The following is a 22539-nucleotide window of genomic DNA, read 5'->3' on the forward strand; positions in this document are numbered from 1 at the left end:
GGACCAGCAGTCATATCATTACAAATCAAACTATTTCCATGTAACTGCTTTGTTAAAAAAAAAAGGAGTTAGTTTTATTAAGTATGTCTAAATATCCTGAATTATTATTTATCTCTTTAGCTTTAGATTTTGTAAAAATAAATTTTTTACATACAACCAAGTGGCAGATTACAGCAACTGCTAACTATAGCGTAACTTTAACAAAGCCAACACAGATGTGAGAGTAATGTAACTCTATGTTGCCACATGAAAGAGGTCTCATATAGTTAGGACTACCACTTCTAACTGTGACAATGAAACACAACTAATAACAGGTCACCTATAAGAAGCAATGAAAAGTGACTAAAAGTAAACACTGCTAATCTCCATAAATTGTTAATTCAATTACAGGGTTTGCAGTATGAAGATGAGAGAATTTACTAAGATAAAGCTCTTGGAAACTGGTACAACACCTGCGCTTTGGAATTAATGCAGTGTCTGCAGTTTCCCCAATAGTGACATGAGCACTGGCTTAAAGTCAGTGGACATATTTTAAAGAGGGTAATTAGTTAACAGTTAAAGGCAGTAATCACCTAGCGAGGAAGATAAAAGCACTCAAAGGAAAACAAACTGGAAATGGGCTGGTACCATTCACATCACAGTCGGATTCTAGAGGTCATGTGCTAAGTCCTTTTAAGAGCCTCAAAGGGCAAACGGTGAACATTGAGCACTTTTGTGTGAGTGTTTAGAAACACAGCCAGATTTTAAGCACACAAACATGAAAAATATCAATTTCACATTTGGTTTAACGCTTTCACACTTTGTGTCACTGACACCCAGAGAGAAGGGCTGTGGAAGACAAAACACAGCTCCTGGATAAGGATCATGTTAATGCCTATCAATTAGGATCAAAAAGGGATTAGCTGGCATGGTTGCAGCGGTAGGATGGGGGCCCATGCAAAGTCACTGAATACTAGGGGTCACACCCCCGACTTCATTAGGCCTGACCTTTCCACGCCATTGTGTGACAGGAAAGAGACCCTGCAGTCTGTTTCCCTTTTACCCATCTTCAGATGGCTTACGGAGAGTCAAATATGAGACATGCAGAAAAGCTGTTAGAGATCAGTGAAATATGAAATATTCACTTTTAAAGTCCAGGGAGACTTATTAGGTTACTGCAACTTGGTGCAGGTGGGTATTTACTCATCAACCCCCAACCTCCCTGCAAAGGAAATCATTTTTTTCACCTTTGAGAGGAGTGAGATTTACTAATTAGTCATGGCACAGCCTTCCCTCACTATGATGTACCGCAGGGTTGACGAGCTCCAACTCTGCCTTTGCTGTCTTAATTCACAAAAGGTCAAATGGCAAAATGAAAGTAGGTATTCCAGGTGTGTTAAAATAAGCCCCAATTAGGGAAAAATGCAAGCACACCCTCAAGTCTCACATGTCTAACTTGGAAGGAAACTTTCAGTAAAGCTCCTGAACTAGGGGAAATTCTAATGCCGTGGTATGTTTGAGTACTTTTTTACATATTCATTACATAAAGAGAAAGAAATGAGTATGACAGAGAGAAATAACTTTTACACACAAAGCCCTTGTATGGATGTCATAAATACTGGGTTGTTTGCTTTTACACAAGACCAAGTCCACAACTGTAGATTGTCCCTCTTCAATGACGCTAAACAGGGTTGTTGCGTCATTGAAAGTAGTCTCTGCAACATCATTTATACATCTGAGATTAAACTATTTAGTTAATTTGAGTATATAAAAATATATAAGTTAATTCAACATGTTACACTTTCATTCAAGCATCTTTAGGGTTGGAAAGATATACACGTAGATGAGCGGACTAGAAATTTACACACTGCTACATTACTATTCACTCTGAACAGATGTTTGTAATCACCCTGGTAAGAACAATAACTTTATTATTCAACTGTGCCATACTTTTGATAATAGAAAAATGTGTAGGAAGTCAACAAATACCTGCTGATTTATCATTATCAGAATGTTTTTTGTACTCTTAAATATCCAGCTCTAAAATCCAGTATTGGTCAATCTAGATATAGGGACTATTGGGTTACAAGGACGCTATGTACTCTATGGTTAACTATCCATACTAAAGCTGAGCAGGGACTGGCCTGCATAAAAACTGTGGCTGAGAGCAAGGTAGACCCGACACTGACCTATTCTTACCAACGACAACCAACATAAAAAATCTTTTAGTTGACAATAAAGTCCAAACATACATATATTAGATTACAATAGACACTGAACAATACAAGGTCTGCTTTGTTAAATGCTTATATGTAACTGTTTTGCAGGAATATGGTAACTTAGACTGGACGTCTCCTCTTTGCAAGGCCTCAGTCCAGCAGCATGTGTTGAGAACTAAGTGAACATTAGGAGTTAAGTCAAATAGCAGAACTTCATATCGGGCCAAAAGTTTCTCATTGAATGTAAGTACTTGTTCAGGCTGCTGTTCAGTGTAAGCGTGCATGCAGCTCTGCACTACAGTCAAACAGTGGTCACCCAGGCCTACAGCCTTCTTTGTAACGTTTATGAGGGTGTTATAGATGAGCACACTCCATTTGAAAGTCAGTGGTGGAGTTGCAGTCAAATTAAAACAGGAAATACTGCTGAAGCCATCAATGTTACACAGCTGAGTGGGAACGGACATGCTGCATGTGCACATCTGAAGACTGGCTGGGTCACAAACAGTGGAAAACAAATGCAGGCACAATATTCACACAACACCGTAAGAGAAAGACATCAAGTTATTTACTTACCTTTCACAAAGCCCCCAAAAAGTGTTTAAAAACTTCCATTAACATTATAGTCACTGTGAAATTTCAGAAAGGTAGCCTTCTTCTAATGAGGATCTAATATTCATGTGACATGATGTTGTGGCTGCACCTGAAATTCAAAAGCTCTGCTCTGTCAGTGAGTGGAGTGTTGTGGTTGTGTTAACAATAAACAAAGGTCTGCTATCTCCAGGCAATTTTTTTATTGTTAACCCAAGATCAATTTCATACCTCAGAAATTGTGTTTGAGCAGAGAACAAGATAGTTTGCTAAATCCACCCGATAAACAAGTCGCTCATGTTATTATTATTAGGGCATCATGAATACAGTAATAAAAGAGACACACTCAACTGTAGCTGATCGGCAGAAATATTAGTCTAAACAAATAAAAAAACAGAACATATTATCAAAAGTGAACTGAAGCAACGATACGAATGACTATATAATATAATCAGGATTTCTAACAACAGTTGAAATAGTTTAGTTTGAGCACGATTACATCTACAAATTGCCCATACTGCCTGCTTGCATTAGTGGAACTTGCAATATGGTGACGTAGACTTCACTTGTTTTGTACCATCTACAAAAGTCAACAGGCTTGAGACTGCAAAACAAAAAACAATCCAAAAACATAAAGAATCTAAATAATTCCGACCTGCCTCCATTCCCTCATGAAACCACAACACATGCATCAACCCTAAAGTGCCTTTTCTCTCTCTATTTTCATGGCAACAGGGCAGAGGCCCAGCTTAATATGTTACTGACAGCCACTGTTGTGTTACGTGGCATCAGAACACAGTCTGGCTTTCACACGAGGTCTTAACAGTGGACGAAAACATGTATTCAAGAGGGTAAAGGTCACCAAAACCTTTCAAGATAGCAGTCAAGATAGCAGTTCTACATCACAATATACAGTACTTTTAAATAAATCTTGCAATGGGCGGATCTTAAATTTGCAGTTACATCCTGTGCAACTTTATTATAAAGATATAAAGATCACTTTCAAGACTTTTTCAAGAATTTTCAATGAATGCAATATAACGTACAAATAATAAAGCATTACATATCGCTTTAATTGCTTTAATTCTCAGTAAGCGTAATAATCATAAAGTGTAAAATATTTTATTCCATTAATTAGATTTTAATATACGTATGTATACAGTTAGCTTTATACAAAAAAAATGGCATGGTGCATAATTTAGCAATATTTGTTAAATGAAATCATTTCAATATGCTTAATATGATGGTACAAATCAGACAAAATAGCGAACTAACAATTTAATGTTGTTAATTACTCTGGTGAAATACTGAAAAAAATATTTTTATAAAATCATTTTTATAATGCCTGACTCGCTTATTATATAATGTGTACATTCTTTTGATGTCAGTGTTTTATAAATACAGTAAAACACAAATTAACTACAGTGAGAACTAATAACACTTCCAGTTTTCAGCTGGGGAAATTTCAAATTCCAAGATCAAATCATCAAAACTTATCAAATAAATCTCTTCTTTAGAAAATATATTTTTATTAAACCATATTGCATGACTTACTCAGCACCTTGTGTTTTTGATGAACCTGTAGCTTGGATCATTTTTGCACTGAAAAATACAAAAAGAACAAACTGTGCATCGCACACATTTTCAATGCAAATTATTTTGCTTTATACTGTTAATATTATGTTTTTATAGTACATTATTATACGAGTGTAATTTAACATTTTATTAAAGTCTTTATCGATGTGCATTTTTAGTAAATCATAGTCCATCAGAAGCATTTGTGATACTTTAAAAAATATTAAAATAAATGTGAAACTGTATGACAAAATCCAAATGCTTGTCCAAATAAAAATTGAATCGCGCTGCACTTGAGAAAAAGTAAACATTTAAATCATAAACTGTAATTCAAAAGAGGTCGTTTTCACATGGACCTGTTTGTTCAATATTATTTTCAAATCTGCTCCACTGAAGTTTGTTTACTCCACAAAAGTGGAGCCATTTCCTAACAGGATTTACACTGTGAGTTCAAATTTCCTTTTCCACAAGCTACATTATAGTTCATCTCTTTCGCCACTGCCTGAACCTAAAATGGACGCTGCTGGCTTTGAGATATCGATGGCTAAGACCAGCTAAGGGTCACAGATGTGCAGTTGTGCTTTTAAGAGGGAATAGGCAATTGGATCCATGGTTTGGCAGGCTGCCAGGAGACTCTTTAAAATACAGTGAAGGCCTTGATTTAAAATATGGCACACCAATGTCAAAGGAAACTGCGTCATTACGTAGCAGAGGCTGGTGAGATAAACAACCCACCATTTACATTTTACAACAGACAATGGCAGGTGCTGCTGTTGTACAGAATAATGCTTTTAAACATGCTGAAATTGTACTCTGTATGTGCACAGAAATAACCCAAAAAATCTTTTCATTATAGCTCAGGCAGCATTAGAGCCTAGATGAAAGCCTGTTTTCTAAAGACATCATCATGATGTTAGACCTCGTGACTGCACTGTGGGTGGAGACAATGAGCCAATGGAAAAACAGGATGAAGATTCAGAGCCCTTCTTGCATCAGCATTTTCCGGCTAAGCCTCAAGTGAAAGTTACGAGATCCATATCCATGATTATCTTATGAAGAGATCACAAATCTGTGTTAATAAAAAATGATTGCTGCTGACGAGTGAATGACAGCACTGAATTTGATTAGCCATTTTTCAGCATCATATCATGTAGACTTGGCATTGCAAGCCAGAACTCAGCCTCTGTAAATACTGGTCTGTGCAGCGGACCGATATTTCCCTCAGGCAATCACATTCACTCACTGCAGCACCTTAAAACATTCCTAGAATTGCTTTTCTCAACTTTTAACGTGCCCAAATGTGCTTTAATGAACAGGTCAACACAGATCTTACCATTTGAGCGGACACACTCCAGCGTCGAAGACATGAAGGCATGAAAGGCTGCAAGACGCCATGGATCTCCTGTGAAAACAAAAGAAAACAATCATCAAACAACTGTGCGGGCGGCTTGGTAATAGTCAACATAAACATTATGCAGTATGCACAGACTGAGAAAAGAAAAGAAAACTGAAAGAAAAGTAAGGGCAAGCATTAAATGAAGAAGTGCTTTCACTTTTGTGTTTACAACATTGGAAATTTGGCTTGTAACACATTCAAGCTAAATATGGGGTCAAAACGCTACAATATATTAATAAATGCTATAAAACAATTTGAAAGTAAATAATGACTGGTAACAGTACTTTATTGTTCTAAAACATGTATGAGCTATACTTGATTGTAATGATATTTTCTTAAAAATATATTATATCTACTTTAAGACACATAAATTAGGAATAAGAATTGTTTTCAGGTAGTATTTTGTGATTCATCACTTGATTGATAATCTGCATTCAGGAAGCACACACATACTCATTTACTCAGCATTGTGGTCACTATTACAAATAACAGCACAGGATCCCCAACATTGAATAAATTGCTATACTGTATGCAACAACTGTACATATATCTATATAGATATATAATTCAGCAGAGTAGCCAGAAAATGCCTGTTTAGAACTGCAATTAAAAATTGCAACAAGTTACACCAATAATAAAAGCGTGATCCTAAAACTCTGCTTTTCATTTCTTACCTTTCTAATTGCAATTCCAATCATTTTTGTCAGACACTGGATCAGGTTTGGGACAGGCCTGCAAAGATACTGCATGCTTTAAGTGTGGCTGTACGCTCCAGTGAAAACATAATCAACAAGCACTCAAAAACAATTAAGCAAAATGACAAGACGAGACTAAAGGAACTGTCTGACAGCAGACGAGTATGCACTAAGTAGATGATAATGAAGAGATCTGTCCAGGCTGGTCACTGATATGGCAAACTGATAAACATCATAGACTTCCTGGGTGAAAGTAACTTGTAATGTCAGAGTGAAGCTTGAAGCACTTTTAGAAGACAAACTTAAATATTGCATTGTACTGTCCCTCACTGATAAAGTGAACTGTGAAATGAATATGACAGCTGCTTTGACTTTTTAAAAACACATCTGACTGCTCGGTGCAACACCTGTCTTTTTAAAGATGTGGAGGTTTATATAAAATATTTTATTCACTTTAGCTAAGTGGCATTGTACTTCAGCCACTCCACTAAATGGCAAGTTGCGTTTATGTGAAAATAAGAGGCTCATCTTGCACACCACATTTTATGATAGACACAATGATATTAAAGAGTTTATAAAAAAAGTTTCACTGGCTATTATTGCAGCACAACGAAGCTGTAATAAGTGATAACAAAATGTAGCCTGTAACTATCTTCTAACTGACTTGATTTTTCAGTTATTACTCCAAAAACCACCGAATATGATCATCTATACAAAAATATGAAAAAGGTTTTTTTCACAGTTGCTAATTCATACATTATTTCACATTGCATAAATGTGTTCACATTGTTGCCTTCACAATGTGCTTCACCGCATGTTATGAAATGCTGATTACGTGTAATAGATTTTATTTTCATTCCTTTCAAGCTGCCTAGAAAGATATTGTAATTATCTAAAAGATACCTACTGATACTGTGTGTGGTGGTTACAATACTCTAAGTATATTTAACAGATGCAATGGAATCCTCACAAGAAGTTTTTTCACGGAAGGATATGTATACCTATTTTTAAAAGACAAATATTTCAAAATGGGAAGCCGCCACTGACATATATAAAATATGCAGACACATTATGGTTGCCCACAACAAATTTTGGGATACCCTAGAATCCTATGGCAAAAATTGGCAGTGATGAATCAGACAAAATGGCTACCAAGCAATAACAGACACATGCGCGCTGGTAGAGAAACAAGTAAGGACTAAACTTCCAACAAGTCAAGAAATACATAATAACATTGGAACTGTCCAATTACTGGGTTACGTTGACACAAGGATGGCTACTAGTGTTTAATAATCATCCAATCGATTAAACGCAACACATTTAGGTTAGAAAAACCTGTTAAAGGAGTTAACATTCACTGTCCCGTCTATGTGCAATACATGCTCGAGCAGCCGTGGTCTGTTTCATTGAAGTATGAATGGATCACCGGCCTTGCCAAGTTTTGTCGGCTCACATGAATTCATATACGTCATGTGTAACAACAATACTATAGCAGCCATCTTGCCCAAAAAGAGCAGACACTGGGAGGAGGGAGGAAGGGTGCCCCAAGTCATATGACCGCACAGTCTGCAGACAACTGCAGTGACAGAGCAAAAGCGTCTAGACGAGTCTGAGGCAGCAAATCAGCTACACATGCACAACCTACTTTGACTTCCACTTTGTTTTTTGTTAAATCCATAATTTACACTCTTGCAATGCTCATCAATTTGGGTATGAAATAATATCACAATTAACCTCTTAAGCAAAGTAAACATCGTTAGAACTGAATTCTTGTGAAGTTCAGAACATCAGAATATTTCCACTATGTCAGGCTCAACCACTGAGACTGTAAAAAAAAAAAATTTAAATTGCACAAAACATCTTGAATTTTCCATTTAAAGTGATAATGCAGCAGGATTTAAAATGCAGTTTGAAATGTGTTATAGTGATAGATTTAAATATTGTGTGAATAAAATCTGTGTCATATACTTTGTGTGATCCTCTCAGACAGTGTGGAAAAATATTTCATTGTACTTTTAAGCTACTTGTGGGGAGTTTAGGAGTTCAAGTGGCTAAAATTGTTGTAGATAGATGCAATCATGACAAATGAATAAATGCAATGGTCTGATAACCCCTACTAAAGCTATGCAGCATCAACCTACATGACTCTAACCCTTAAAAAGTGAACACACTACTCTGTCTCAACATACAATGTGTGCAGCAACCCGACCTTTGTGAGCTGTTGGAGGCTGCCTTCTGGATGGTGCACTCCTCTTGACCTCCAGGTGCTGAGCTGAGGGCTGCTCCCCTGCAGAGCATAAAACAAGGATAGGACAAAAAACACATTTCATACAGAATTCATACTGCCTCATTTCAGGGTCGCATAGATTTGTGAACTGCACGGGTGCCTGGAAAAGGTATTGTTGTGTGCTTTGTAATCATAAATTGTTACAGTGGTATAGCTGAAAGGGTTAAAAAGATAATTGGGGAGTCCTCAAAAGATGGGGCTTTTCCCCGCAGGTGTCTGCTGAGTAAGGTATCGTTACTAGCTTAAGCGCGCATGGGGTTAATCAACAACCTCACGTCAGCAAAGGTGCGTCACCTGCGCATCCTCCTGAGTTGTGAGGTCAAGCCTCCAAAACAAAAAAGCTGCTGTGTGGATTCATAAGAAATAAGAAAACACATCATACATCTTATATTAACAGTAAAAATAATCGAGCTACTTATGGTCTGTTAAATGGTCGGTAAAAAACAGGATTATTTAAATTTTAAGATAGGAAACCGTTTTGTTTCCAAAAACCGCACAGCCAATGCTCACAAACAAACATTTTTTTTTTTTTGGCTAACGTGTAATGCTGCAGTATCCACTATTAGGCAACTTGCAATCCCACGCTTGTCTTACCTACCTGTACAGCAGAGCTGTCTGCTGGTAGACTGCAGAAGAAAAAACTTTCACAGCGTTTATCTAAAAAAATATTTTGTCTGAGCGTGGCGACTCATGGGCGAAGGCGTTTGAGGAGGAGAGAGCAAAGAAAATCCCATTTCCAATAGCCGGCTTCCTTGAATATGTGCAAAGACATGCAAAACTCCATCTCCCAATTTTATCAATTTCAGACAGACTCCAGACAGTCTCCAAGCGGTTACGTGCCTGCTTGTCTTGCGCGTGCACGCCGAATGGCGCGGGAAGTGGCAATAACAGATTCAGAATGACAGCGCGAGCATCCAATGGCGATAAATGAGCCGAATCCAGCATCCAATCGCGGTGGCCGATAGGTGTAAACCCCGCCCCCCCTCCTCCTAACCCTTCTGTTGACAGTGCACTGAATAAAACAACAGTCTGAGTTAAGCAGTTCATTGCACTGAGATGTGGGTCACTGACTGCAGCCTATTCACTATGGGAAAATTGCAGAAGCATGATAGTATTACATATCATACTATTACCTCAGACATGTGCATAAATATACAGGTAATTGTACATCACATGGTCTAGATTCACTTGACTTTTCCCATATGCTTTTTAATTATATACCATATTACATACCATATACAAGCATATAAGTATGACCTTAGGTTATAAAGTAACCAGGCAGATTTTACATTTGACTGGTGCCATTTGTTTTAAATCTGTGACACTAGTTACAACTGCCAGTGATATTTACTACAGTCATTGTGTAAATACATGCTCTACTTTGTTACACATGACTACATACAGTTGACTGAAATTCTTGCAATAATCCTAGCATTTAAGTTGTCTTTATGAATATCCAGATGTTTCCAAAAATAATAGAAATGGATTTTCTGCATAAAATATGCTCAGAATGGAAGTTCACCAGTGTCCAGTGACAGATAGGGGATTGAAACCCCAGTCTCCCTTTTGAGATTTAAACAGACATCCACAAAAAATCTTCCCTTCCCTTATCGGGTATGGCCATGTAGTAACACATTCCTTTGACCTCCCCTCATTACGAAAAACTGCTCCAATTTGGACACCAAATCTTTCTCAGAAGGTCTCAGACAGAATCAGTCTGCAGCTAAAAACATTACATAATTATTTAGAAATGAAATGATTACATTTCTTTGATTTACAAAATAACATTAGTGGCCTTTACACTCCCACTCCACAACTCCACTGTCACTTTCTCAAGACAGTTGCTGATCCTTATGAGTCGACAGCAAAAACTTATTGTCTCACACAAAAACAACTTCCAAGTTGGATTTAAATTCTGTCAAAGAATACACACAGCATACAGACAAGTTTGTTGTAAAGAACCTCTGTCCTTTGGATAGAAAATAGAAGTTTTGTCTCCTTCGGCTTTGCACCCTTTATTTTGCATTGTTATGGAAAACCGCTGGATTTGGATAGGGCACAGAATCATTGAGGTCACCATAATAGAGTGTGACAGCTCCCCTTTTCACATCTATTTGGAAGTAAAATCAAAATTCCTGGGAAAGTGAAATCCAGGGAGCATAAACATATCTCATTCATCTTTGGAAACAGCTGTTTAGAGTGAATATTTAATAGGGCATGGAATACATATTGATATGAATTGCACATGCATTCATTTCAAGGAGAAGAACTGGATCCAGAAGCTCGTGCAGGTACAAACAACATGAACCATGTAAGTCTGGGAGGCTGAAACATCAGGCTTTTAGAAAGTTTAGAAAGCATATCGTAAAGGAACAGCAGCACTGGTCCTTGCCATATTTTTTTATTTTAACATGAATATTGGCCTGATTACCTTGAATGCAGCAGTAACTGCAAATGATATACAAGTGTCTTGGAGCATGCAATACTGTGGATAAATTACATTTTTGCATTCCTTTTAAAGCAAAAAGCAAAACATTTGCCAACTCAACATCTTGTCTGTACAATCCCTACAGTCCATTAGAATTCACAGACTGTCTTTCAGGAAAGCCCCTTTACACTTTCTCAAATTAAAAATCTCACGGCTGATCCCCTCCATTGCACTGGCTTTCAGATATTGACCTTGTGGTGCTACAAAATAGCTTCTTCCTCACTGCGGGACCCCATAATGAGCCAATACAATGAGGCTTCAGTTCACTGCTCACCTCTCTTTGGTGTCTCTCTGGGTCTTTGTTGACGTTTGTCAGCCCGGGAGGAATTTGGGGGTTAGAATTCTGCTGTAGTCTAGCTGTAGACAGACAACAACTTTGACTCCCAGACTTACGAAAGAGAAAAAAACATGGTCAGAGATTTAAAAAAAAAAGGCTTTGACCTTAAAGGGAAGAAAAATCAAAGGACTGACTTGAATAAAGATTAAGCACCATTTTGAAGTTCAGCCAAATAAACCAAGATTTGAAAAGGGCAAGCATTTATACATATGACATCTTTGGTGTAGTACTAAAATTGGACACCAATAACGGTCATAATTTTAAACTTTGACCAATTTTCAGGGTCTGATGAATGCAAAGCTATGTTGTGATATTAAACTTGTCTCCAATGGTAAAGAAAGGTGGGCTTGGTTAAAGTGCAGAAAAAGAAGTCCATACAGATGTGTCAAATGCATAGCACCTCCAGACGACTCTACACAAAGCAGACCAGAAACCCCATTGTGGGAACAACCAACAGTATGTCTCATCTATGAACCCTGACCAGTTCCAGTTAACCCAGCTTGGTAATGAGCCCAACCTAATACTGTTCAACACTGAATGAAGTAGAACTAGATATTTCAGTTGAAATGTGTCGATGTAAAGTGAAAATGTCCCCACTAAAATGTGTATGAAGCATGCACCTATAAATCAGGTCATAATAGTGTTGTAATAATATTATATGAGAATCAGTGTTTTATCTGTATGACCCACCTTCTCAGTTTGACAGAAGAAACAGAAGAAAAACATACCTTTTCATACAGTGGACTCACTAGACAGCCAGGATTACACAAGTAGGTTTAATTATTTGTGAATTGAACCAGTTAGTTTTATTATCTTCAATGGTAGGCTATGATTTTTATAAAGACACTAACTGTAGTCACAATTACAACAAAGGTAATGCCAAAATGCAAGGCATTAACTGTAGGCCTATGTGTAGAAAAATATTGTATTTCCAGTTCAGCCAAGAGGTGTAAAGAAAGCCAAGGCGTGTGTTTATACATATATAAATACATATACATATAAAAAATTGTATAACCTATCCAATTGTACAACACACAGATTTTACAAAAACAAGCACCTGTGAATTTAATGCAGTTATGAAGGGCAGATTTACGTCAGATTGATAATGGCCAGTGTGTTTACCTGACCTGAGAGGCAGCTCGCTTTTGTGCAGCAAACCGACCGGGGGAGCTGGTGTTTCCCACCCACAATGCATCATCGCTGAAAACACAGGTCTGCCATGTTTGCATTCTGGTCGTGGTTGGAAATCATTGCCGCATAGAAGCTGTCCCCTTGCCAGTTTCGCGTTTTATGCCGTGATAATGGTGAAAAACTAAAGATTAAATGCACTCTCAAGATTTGTAGTCCGACTCTACGCGGGACGCGCTTTGCATCATGTCAGCCAACGCTCAGGGTGAGTAACGTTAATGTTTCTGTCGACGATGCTGAGTTAGCTATGTAGCTAAATTAGCTAACATGGCTAGCTACCATTAACAGCAGTTTTAAACATGACTGCATTGAAGGTAGGCCCCAATCTGGACCTCAGTTGTGGTTTGCTCAATTAGCTTTAACAAATAATTCGTCACTACCAATGATTTACACTCCTGGTTATATACATAAATACGTTAAAGCGAACGGTATCGTTAGTGTTAGCTTGGCTGCTAGCTAAGCTATCAATAATATAACGTTATAAGTTAACTTAGCGTAACATAGCGTACTGACATTTATGAGAGTTTTTATATTCACCGAATGATGTAACCCACAAGCTAAGCAAATTAATCCATGGCCAATTCGAGGGCTAACCTAAGCATTAAAAATTTCAGTTCAAATTTCTGGTTTGAATTTAGCTAGCTAGCTAGCTAGACACCTTGTACTAAGGATGTAAAAACAGATCATACTAACGTTAATGGTAACTATTACTGATCGAGAATAGCACTGGCACCATTCACTATGTTAAAGTATTCGTGCAGTGTTATAGTTGCCAACATGATGTTTTAATATGAGTAATGGCTCAATAACGTCAGTTGTTTTGGCTCAAATTTACGCTAACGTTAGCTGCCGCAACATTGCAAATACTAACGTTAGGAGCTATCCTTAACACGATCACAACAGACACAATCGCTTAGAAAGAACACGCAGTTCTTTGGCCGCTTTAACTTATGTTGCCTAACTGTAGTCATGCAGTGTTGATTTGTCTGGCCTTGTAGCCATGGTCGGGACTGAACTCGGCACATGTGTAACATTATACGGGTACCAGTATATGACGCAGTTTACGCGGTTTATTTATTCCACATGTGGTGTCCGAACAATAATGCTGCGATGATTTGTTGAGAAGAAACCCGCTTGACACTGTTCTTGATCATAAAAGTTTATTAAATCAAATAGTTGAGCATCAATTACAAGCTCTGCAGCAGCTTGGAGAGTGACCCAGCCCGATGACCACTCTGTTTCTCTGTACATCAAACATAGCTTATATAGGATATGTTTAGGTATCTGTTAGGTACCATAGAAGGGTTTGTGTCTGCAAAGTAAAAGGTCAAACCCATATAAGGGTACAGTACTATCTTGAAGTAACAAAACAAGGGGTTAGAGGTCAAATTCTATAGAAGGGTTCAGTCCCTACATAATCACCAATCACTGTTCTCCCCATAGAACACCTCCCCAAAGGTCACTGACCCTCTGTCTTGCTGCTACAGTGCTATTTTGAACTGTTATAAGTCAAATGCATAAGTATTGGATACTACACACATATGCTTTGTCGTTTTTGATTAGCTTTGGGCTGTAATGGCCTTCAGAAAATACTTGCCATGTCATGTATAGTCTGTCCATACATGGTAACACATTAGTTTACCAAAAGGGACAGGTAGTTTTAAGCGCATCCAAGATGGATCCTTCAAAGTATGTGGCTTTTAAGGTGGGTCCTTCAGGGGACCTAAAGGTCAGTCTGGACTTTCGCCTCTTCCTCAATTGAGATAGTCTCACAGAGACAACTTCTAATGGTGTATTTGGGTAACTTAGTAGTCATCAAACTGTAATGTTCATAAGAAAGTTGTCCAATGATGTGAAAATGAGTGTGAATACCAATAATAAATGGAAAGCCATTTCACTACACCCCAGTTTACAGTATGATATTTGAACTTCAAACATGACAGCTTGCAAATAGTCAGATAGTAATATGTCTATATAACTAAGAGTTGTCACCCTTTGATAAACAACATATTCAGGCTGCTAGTAAGAAACATATATTCCAGTAATTACGTCATACAGTGGCTTTTCTCTTGGTCAAGTGCAAATGCTTAATGAACCAGTTTATCAACTGGATGCAAAAAAGTGGTATTTTCATATATTTGCCAAATGCAGGAGTTTGAGTAAACAACTGACTGGTGCCAAATGCATTGTGGGATATTGAGGGCTGCCGATCAGATAGCAACTTTGTTTTTTGACTAAATCTTGGCCAGGTCCATGACTTCATCTTAAAGCCGGTAATAGGCCTTTTTCACAGAAAAGATTTTGATGTGTCACAGCTGCTGCAGAAATAATGATGGATGGAACTTAATTTAGTTGCTTTGGTTTTAGGGTGCTGGTGTTGTGCATGCTGGCTCACTGTAACACTGTGCTTAAGCTCTCAGAATGCTTATCTGCACAGATAAGTGAACTTTGTGTTAGCCAGTGCAGCTAACCTGTATCTGCTCATTGGTGAGTCCATTCACACCGCGTCGTTCACCGGGATGAAAGCCCCGGTGCATCTTGTTCTCGCCGACTAAACATGCTGTTGCTTACAGGCCGACCGTTAAACGGAGAGAAATATTCCTGAAGTTGACACGGTGGTGTCAAGTTGTCACGGTTGTCAGAACTGGGCTAGCTGCTCTTTAGCACAGAGAAAGTAGGTTGACACACCAATGTCACCAACACAGCCGCCATCCCCTTGTTCGTCTTCGTCTAGGCAGTGTAGAAACAAAAATGGTGTTTTACTGCCATACTGTTTGTTATAATACTGCAAAGGTATTCCATCAGTTTCTTCATTTTAGATCCAGTTATCCAGGTTGAGTTTCTCCAGCTGCTCTCAGGTCTTTTAACAGTTTCCTCCTTTGAAATGAGTAATTGTATTGTAATGTGTTCTTTTCTTTTTGAATGGATTTTATTTTATTTTAAAATTTTTCCTTTAATAATAGGAAAGTGAGAGGAAAGGGGCAGAGAGATAGGGGGCGACACACAGCAAAGGGCAGTAGCCTGGATTCAAACACGGGCTGCTGCAGTAAGAACTCAGTCTTGTACATGGGGCGTACACTCTACCAACTGACCTAATTGCACCCCTTAAATGGCTTTTATAATATTGGTATAGAAAAAAGTATTGTTCAGGATCCAGTATCGAAGTTAAGGTATCTGTACTGGTATCGGCATCGAAAATATTTTTAACAATCCCAGCCCTAATTCAACTTTAAACTTTTTTCCATTGAACTCTATATATTTTATTTTAAGGCAACAACATATATTACTGCTGTTAAGAATAATATCAGATAATGCTATAAAATCTATTATTGTTGTTTCAGTTTTGACCTACATATACATATGAGGAGAGAGTGTAAGTATCTCTCTCTCTCACACACAAACACAGACAGTCTCTCTCTGTACAGCACAAACAGTGGAAAAGATGACTGAGAGCAGCAGGGTTTTTTTTTTTTTAATTGTGATTTTTAACAGATGTAAACAATGGTGGAAGACTTAAACAAAGGTATAGACGTGATAGCAGCTAAGTTTAATTATTGAACTAAATTGCAGAAACGTAGTACGTTGCTCTTCCCCACTTGGTGAAATAACGTGACGGATGAAACTAGCTGATGTTAGCTAGTTAATTAGCCATGTTATCTGCCTTGGTAGAAAGCCAGTAATATTTATTTCACCCGTGCCACGCTATTTGACAGCATATCATACCGCAGACTTTGTCTTTTCCGATGGGGGAAAATCCCCTCCTTCGGCCATCCTACACACCGGTGACTGACTGCTCGCTCCAAGCGGAGGGAAAGGGGTCGTTATACTCTCTACGCTGCACACAACCTGCGGGATTCCTGCACTTTCCATCTTAGACGAGAAAACAAAGGAATGGTATAACGTGAAATTTTAGTGGTTTTAAAACCTTGATTATTTCAAACAGTGCAATACCTTGAAACCCATGACCAACCCATGCCTAATCCTGGGAGTAAATGTTTTCAGTTTGACATTCTTTCTAACGTTGTGTCGTATGACATGAAATATTTTTTTATTTTCACAGCAAGATTGGGAAAACCTACTAAAACTAATTGAATGGGGCACATGAGGCTGAAGGATTGTTGTTTATCTATATCAGCTGATTCTCAAACAACAGCAGCAGGAGGGTTGGCAGGTGCTGTGGTAACACATTTTTGTTGAAGATTTGGTTAATAACTAGAAACAGATAAATATCTGGAAGGGTAACATTTAAACCTATACAGCTATACCGTAAGGCCAAACTAACTTTAGTTTTATGTTTGGACTGCTTTTAAACACTGACAATATAAATAAATATAAAATAGTACCTTTCTGTTTGGAGTCAGCCATGAGAACGATGTGTTCACCAATCTCTACTGTGTACCATGCTGTTGGTTCACGTGTTATTTGTGCACTTGCTGCACAAGTTATTGATTCATATTGGCATTGTGTCAGTGTGCTAATACATTTCTCTGTACATTTCTAGTTGTGCAGGCCAGTAGGACAGACTGATGCCAACCCATGAGGTTGGTGCTTGTTATTAGCATAGTCCATAGTTCTGATGGGAGCAAAACTGCCTTTGTGTTACAGATTATGACTTCGATGAATATGACAAACCCGGTGCTGAGCGGTCACGCAGGAGGAGAGGCGAAGATGACGATCTAGAGAGGTAAATCATCATATCATGTTCTCATGTCTCTACAGGAAGAGTGCTGTGTGTGTGTATGTATATATATGTGTGTGTGTGTGTGTATATATATATAATGTATGTATGTAATTTACTTATGCTAAGGTAGTCAAAATCAAGATGGGTCAAATACAGATATATAAACAAAATCACTATGCTGTAAAAAAAAAAAAAAAAAAAAAAACCCACATATCTACAAAACATACATTTTTCATGGGCCAAGAAAAATAGCTCTGTCAGCCTCACGGCAATGCATTTTTTTCAGATATTTTGATGGGTTGAAGTGTGTATTTAGTTGAAGAAGTAGAATAATTGTCTCACCCCATGAAGAAACACGTAATCCTTTATTTTATCTGAAGCCATAACAAATACAAATACATAGTTTACTGTGGAAGGTCACAAAAATATTGTTGTAGCAAAATGTGCCCAGTCACATCAGTTTACCTTCAAGTGGTGTGATAGTCAGTTTTAAGGCTATTGACAGGCCAGATGCGTTGTTCAGAGCAAACTGCAACTGTTTTAGCCTTTGTTTTAGTCTACTACAATGTAGTCTTTACTTTTTTTTTGTTAAAGGCTGAGATTGGTCACGTATACACAAAGCACTTGATATACCTCACTAGGACATACAGTGTAAACTAGCACTTTATTATTGCAGAAAATGATGATCAATGATGAATATTATAAAATAAGTGCTCCTCAGAAAAACCTAAATGTTTTGTTATTACAATGTATTGCAGCTGCTTAATATTCCCTGGATTTCAGACTCTTGGAATAGACATTATAACCAGTGTTTCCTCTAGGATTTTTTTCAGCAGTGGGGGCAGGGCAAACAGCACCCCCCCAATTACAATTTTTGTCTGAATATAAAACCCCAACACAACATGTCTCAGCAACTTTGCTCTTGTGTCCATAAGCATGCGGTGCACCTTTGAATAGCTTAAAACTGAAACTTTTCCCAGTTTAATGTGAGCTTTAGATGAATGTTTTGGTGTTGGTTGGGGGGTTTGTGGGTCCTCCCCCAAGAAAATTGTATGTTTTCCAATGAAAAATATGTAATTTCACATCATATTGGGCCATTATTTTCACCATATCTCTGAACAAATAGTTGGAGAAGCTAGAGCAGATAATAAATAAACAACACCCAAACATCAGTCTACCTTTAGATCTGGAGAAAGTAATTTGGTTGGTTCTGTTGCTCCACAGTGATTTTACAGTGATGGCACAGCATGTTTTGGGCACCCCTAAGCCTTAATGGCAGGAAAACGCTGTTAATATGACCTCAGAATCATTATAGATACGACTGTTCATGTTTGCCTTTTGTGTCTTCATTTTACAGCTTCTGACATTTATCTGTAGACATTAATATAAAAAATAGGCAACATGAGAAACCCCCTCCCTTCTGAGGTGCATTTTATTTGCACATTAAAATCCAGAAAGAAACGTCTCCTCATTAGCTTAAAAGGACTAGTTTGCATCACTAATTAGCTTTACTAACCTCAGCTCCTCCGGTCACCTCCGTCCTTTCTTTTCCAAAACCACTTTTTCAGACTGAATACTGCAAAATAATTTAATCAGTCTGTACAGGACAGAGCTGCAGGCTACGTCAGTTTAGTCTGTTTGTACCTGATGTTCTCAAGATTGGACAAGTAGGCAGTAATAAAATACAGCTTCCAGTTACATAGCAGCTATGTAGCTGCTGTAGAAGCTTTCCTGCTCAGCTGCGCAGTCTGAAGGGGAGGGGAGATGTTAGCTAACTTAACGCTAACCGGCTTCACTTTTCCAGCAGGTGGGAAACAACAGACTTTTCTTGTTCTTGAGAAGCTAACACAATGTAACAGACACCGTACATTTACTGCCAGAATATTTTTCTCCGCTTGCGTTCACCGTCACTTTCTGCCGCTCTGACTATCAAACACTCGCTACGCATCTCCTGATTCAGAGTTACGCTGCTCTTATAACACCATCTGTCACGTATGTTCTGCATAGAACAAGAAGAGGAAGCGAGCCGAGCATTGAGTGCTGCCGTGCTCGCGGCGGTGTGCCGCTGCTGAATGCATATAGAGGAAACACTGATAACTTACCATTAAGAAAACACAATAAGGCAGCTTTGAATGATATGTAAATAGACATTTATTTGAATTACCCCAATGGAGGATCGATAAAGGAACATCTTATCTTATATTACTCTGTGCTATTATCAGAGTCTTCTAACCTGTTATTTGTTATCTTTTTTACTTAAAAGTGATTTGGAAGAGGATTTGTTGGAAGACGATTGGCTGTCAGGTAAAAAGGTAAGATAAAACAAAATCTCTCTCGGTTTCTCTCACTGCTTTGTTTATATTGATTTTGTGCATGGTACCAAAACACACTTGGCTAGTCAGTATGGTTTCTCTTCTTACAAGTAGGAAACAGAAAATAATATCCAAAACATCGGGTGTTAGTGTTGGTAGAAGATTTAGAAAACAGAAGTGAGCAGTTGACTTGTAGCAGGTGGCTCCTCCACAGGGGGAAGTGTTGATGTGAACCAGGAGGAAGTACAGTGGACAAAAAAGAACAGTGTTGACCTGCCCAGATTGCCTTCACCACATGGGAATAGAGCATCCTTTGGGGTTGGAGGTGGTCCCCTGCCCCCACACCTTCCACACAGACAAATTACTGAGGAATTCAAAAGAGCAAACCATAATGTTCCTTTTTATTTTTGTTTCAGAATCCCTCAGAAGTGTCAGATGAAGAGCTGAATGACGACCTTCTGCAAAGTGATGATGAAGATGTAAATATGAGGTAAGCTAATGACATAAGTGCCATGTGTTCAAGTGTTTTGACATTTTTTGTTGTGAATCTGACAAAGTAAAGCTCCAAATTTAGGATATTTTACCATCATACTTAATTTCTGTTTCCTTCAAAGTCCCAATATTTTGTTTAATGTCAGTGGTCAGGATGTGAGCCTCAATGCCACGTACACCCTGGGCACATCCTATGGCCAGCAGGACAACTTGCAGGAAGCAGACTACACAGATGACGTTGTGAACCTGGGAGCAGAGGGCTGTGAAGAAGGGGATGTGGAGGAGGCGGGGTACCAGCAAGAGGGGGAAGAGGATTACGCAGAGGAATATAGCCAGGACGGCAACACAGACATCCCTGAAGACCAAATGGATTACACTGGAGAGCAGGCTGAGGGTGACGATGGCTACCAGGATGAAGTGCTAGACATACAAATCAATGAGCCCATAGATGGTGAATTTCAAGTGAGTTCTCACATTTGCTTCCTCACACGTAAAAGCCTGTGGATGCGCGCACACACACACACACACACATCCTCCCACTCTCCTTTTCTGTCTTATTTCTTTTGTATCCAAGAGATAATGTCAATTTTCTTGTCTCAGTAAAGGGGCAGTCAGGATTGAAAATCTATTCAGGAGAAGGAGATGTTGGTTGGTGATTTTGGGCAAGGGGATGATTAGATTCATTATCACTTCCTGCCAGTTAATTTCTCCATCTTGCTGACAAAGTTCGTGTTGACAGCTTGTTTGGCATGAGGTAATGCTCTGCTGTCGCCTCCAAATCCCCGTGCCATTGTGACCTTGGGCCCTGTATCTTTGGGGGAGTAAGAAGCTGCTTTGTGTTGTGGAGATGTGCTGCCAATCGGTGGAGGTTAATGTGGGGGGCTTTTATCTCTGGCTTTAGACTGGATCTGATAAAGTCTCATGCAGGTGAAAAGATTATTGACCTTCCTGAGGACACCCCATACAGTTTTCTAATGATTAATGCGAGTTTCTCTTTCATTCGTTTCCCTTCCCTCTTAGCCAGGACTAAGAGGATCAAAGATAAGACCAGATACATGTGCAAATGTCCGTTATGGTCCATTTACCAGGGTGTTATGGTGTTTGGCACCTGACAGAGATATATTACCCTACGTCTTTTCTCCCAACAGAGATAAGATGTTGACCTTCTTACTGAGGGTGTGCAGCACAGGTGGATGTCTATTTTGGATTTTGGGAAATGTCTGCAGATGTGTATTTGTAAAATGTGTAATAGCTGTTTACAAGGTCACTGCAGCTGCTGCCTGGCCCTGATATTTTACTGTGGTATTCAATGAGTAGTATGTGGAACAGTTTAAAGGATTAAACTGTTGTGTTCCCTTGGGGCGGCCTGTCCATCCGTCTGGTTTGCTGGGAGTGTATTTTTTTTTTCTTTTCTGCATTAATATGTGCTGCTGTTTGGCAGGTTAATGGAGCGCAACACCAAACACCACGGTGTGACCTACACTCTGACCTCCTTAGCAACAAGTTTTTGTTAGAGGGTGTTAACAGATAGGATTTTTGAATTGCGACCAACTATACCCCTACACCAGTAGTAGGAGCTTGTTGGTCACAATTGAGATGTATATTTGGGATTATATGAAAAGATTGCATCATGAGGTGAACTGAATTTTTTCTTATGGAGTAGTACAAACTGATTTGTCATCTCCACAAATGTTTATGTCAGTGTGATGTTTTTGGGCATGGAGTCATGAACTCACAGTGCAGCCAATAACGGAGTGATTTGCGAGGAGTCAGTCAATGATATTTTCACCATCACTGAACTGGGGAGGAGTGTTTTTATCTGTGCCTGCATTTCTGTATATCATGTCAAACATTTACATCTCATTGAATTTCAAATGCTGTCAGGAATAGTAATGAAGCCTGGCTCCCACTGTTATGGTAATTTAGGGTGGTGGGGGGGGGGGTTACATGGTGTCTTCCTAAAATCCTTTTCATAACATTTTAATGTTTTCCTTTATGCTGTGTATGATTTTTTTTAAATTTTTTTTGTCTTTCATATAAAAAGATAACATTACTATCCCTCCATATCCTTGAGTATATTGTTGTTAAGCCCACTTTATTTATTTCAGCCATTCAGATTAGATAAAAATGTATAAATACACCTATATTTAATAAATTAAAAATATTGAATGTCTGTTGAACCATCTATGTATTTCTTATGCATATATAGATAGATGGGGAGAGAGAGAGATATATAGAGAGATATATAGATGTTCTTATTTTGAACAGAGACACTAAGAGATGCCTATTGCCGATCCTTATT

General features: G+C 38.4%; 1 protein-coding gene and 1 long non-coding RNA gene across 8 annotated transcripts in view; one reads left to right on the forward strand and one right to left on the reverse strand.

The window, feature by feature from the left end:
* LOC119910729 overlaps positions 1-9690 on the reverse strand; it is a 39843-nt gene extending 30153 nt beyond the window's left edge. The window contains exons 1-4 of one of the 3 annotated variants that reach the window (XR_005445696.1): positions 9338-9690; positions 8662-8739; positions 6432-6489; positions 5695-5763 (exon numbers count right to left, since the gene is read on the reverse strand). This is a non-coding gene — a long non-coding RNA (uncharacterized LOC119910729). The remainder of the gene's footprint in view (positions 1-5694; positions 5764-6431; positions 6490-8661; positions 8740-9337) is intronic. The other 2 variants (XR_005445698.1, XR_005445695.1) reach the window with 2 other exon arrangements.
* A 3055-nt stretch (positions 9691-12745) lies between these two features.
* The window catches only part of rbm33a (RNA binding motif protein 33a), a 30414-nt gene continuing 20620 nt past the window's right edge, over positions 12746-22539 (forward strand). For 4 of the 5 annotated variants that reach the window (XM_038729534.1, XM_038729551.1, XM_038729543.1 and 1 more), the window contains exons 1-5: positions 12746-12957; positions 17358-17436; positions 19697-19745; positions 20162-20235; positions 20360-20699. In XM_038729534.1, the coding sequence (XP_038585462.1) occupies positions 12939-12957; positions 17358-17436; positions 19697-19745; positions 20162-20235; positions 20360-20699 (561 nt within the window). In that variant the 5' untranslated portion in view covers positions 12746-12938. The remainder of the gene's footprint in view (positions 12958-17357; positions 17437-19696; positions 19746-20161; positions 20236-20359; positions 20700-22539) is intronic. The other variant, XM_038729559.1, reaches the window with a different exon arrangement.

The sequence above is a fragment of the Micropterus salmoides genome, unplaced genomic scaffold (genome assembly GCF_014851395.1).
Source record: "Micropterus salmoides isolate LMB-PRFRI ecotype aquatic unplaced genomic scaffold, ASM1485139v1 Ms_hic_scaffold_1, whole genome shotgun sequence".
Taxonomy (NCBI): domain Eukaryota; kingdom Metazoa; phylum Chordata; class Actinopteri; order Centrarchiformes; family Centrarchidae; genus Micropterus; species Micropterus salmoides.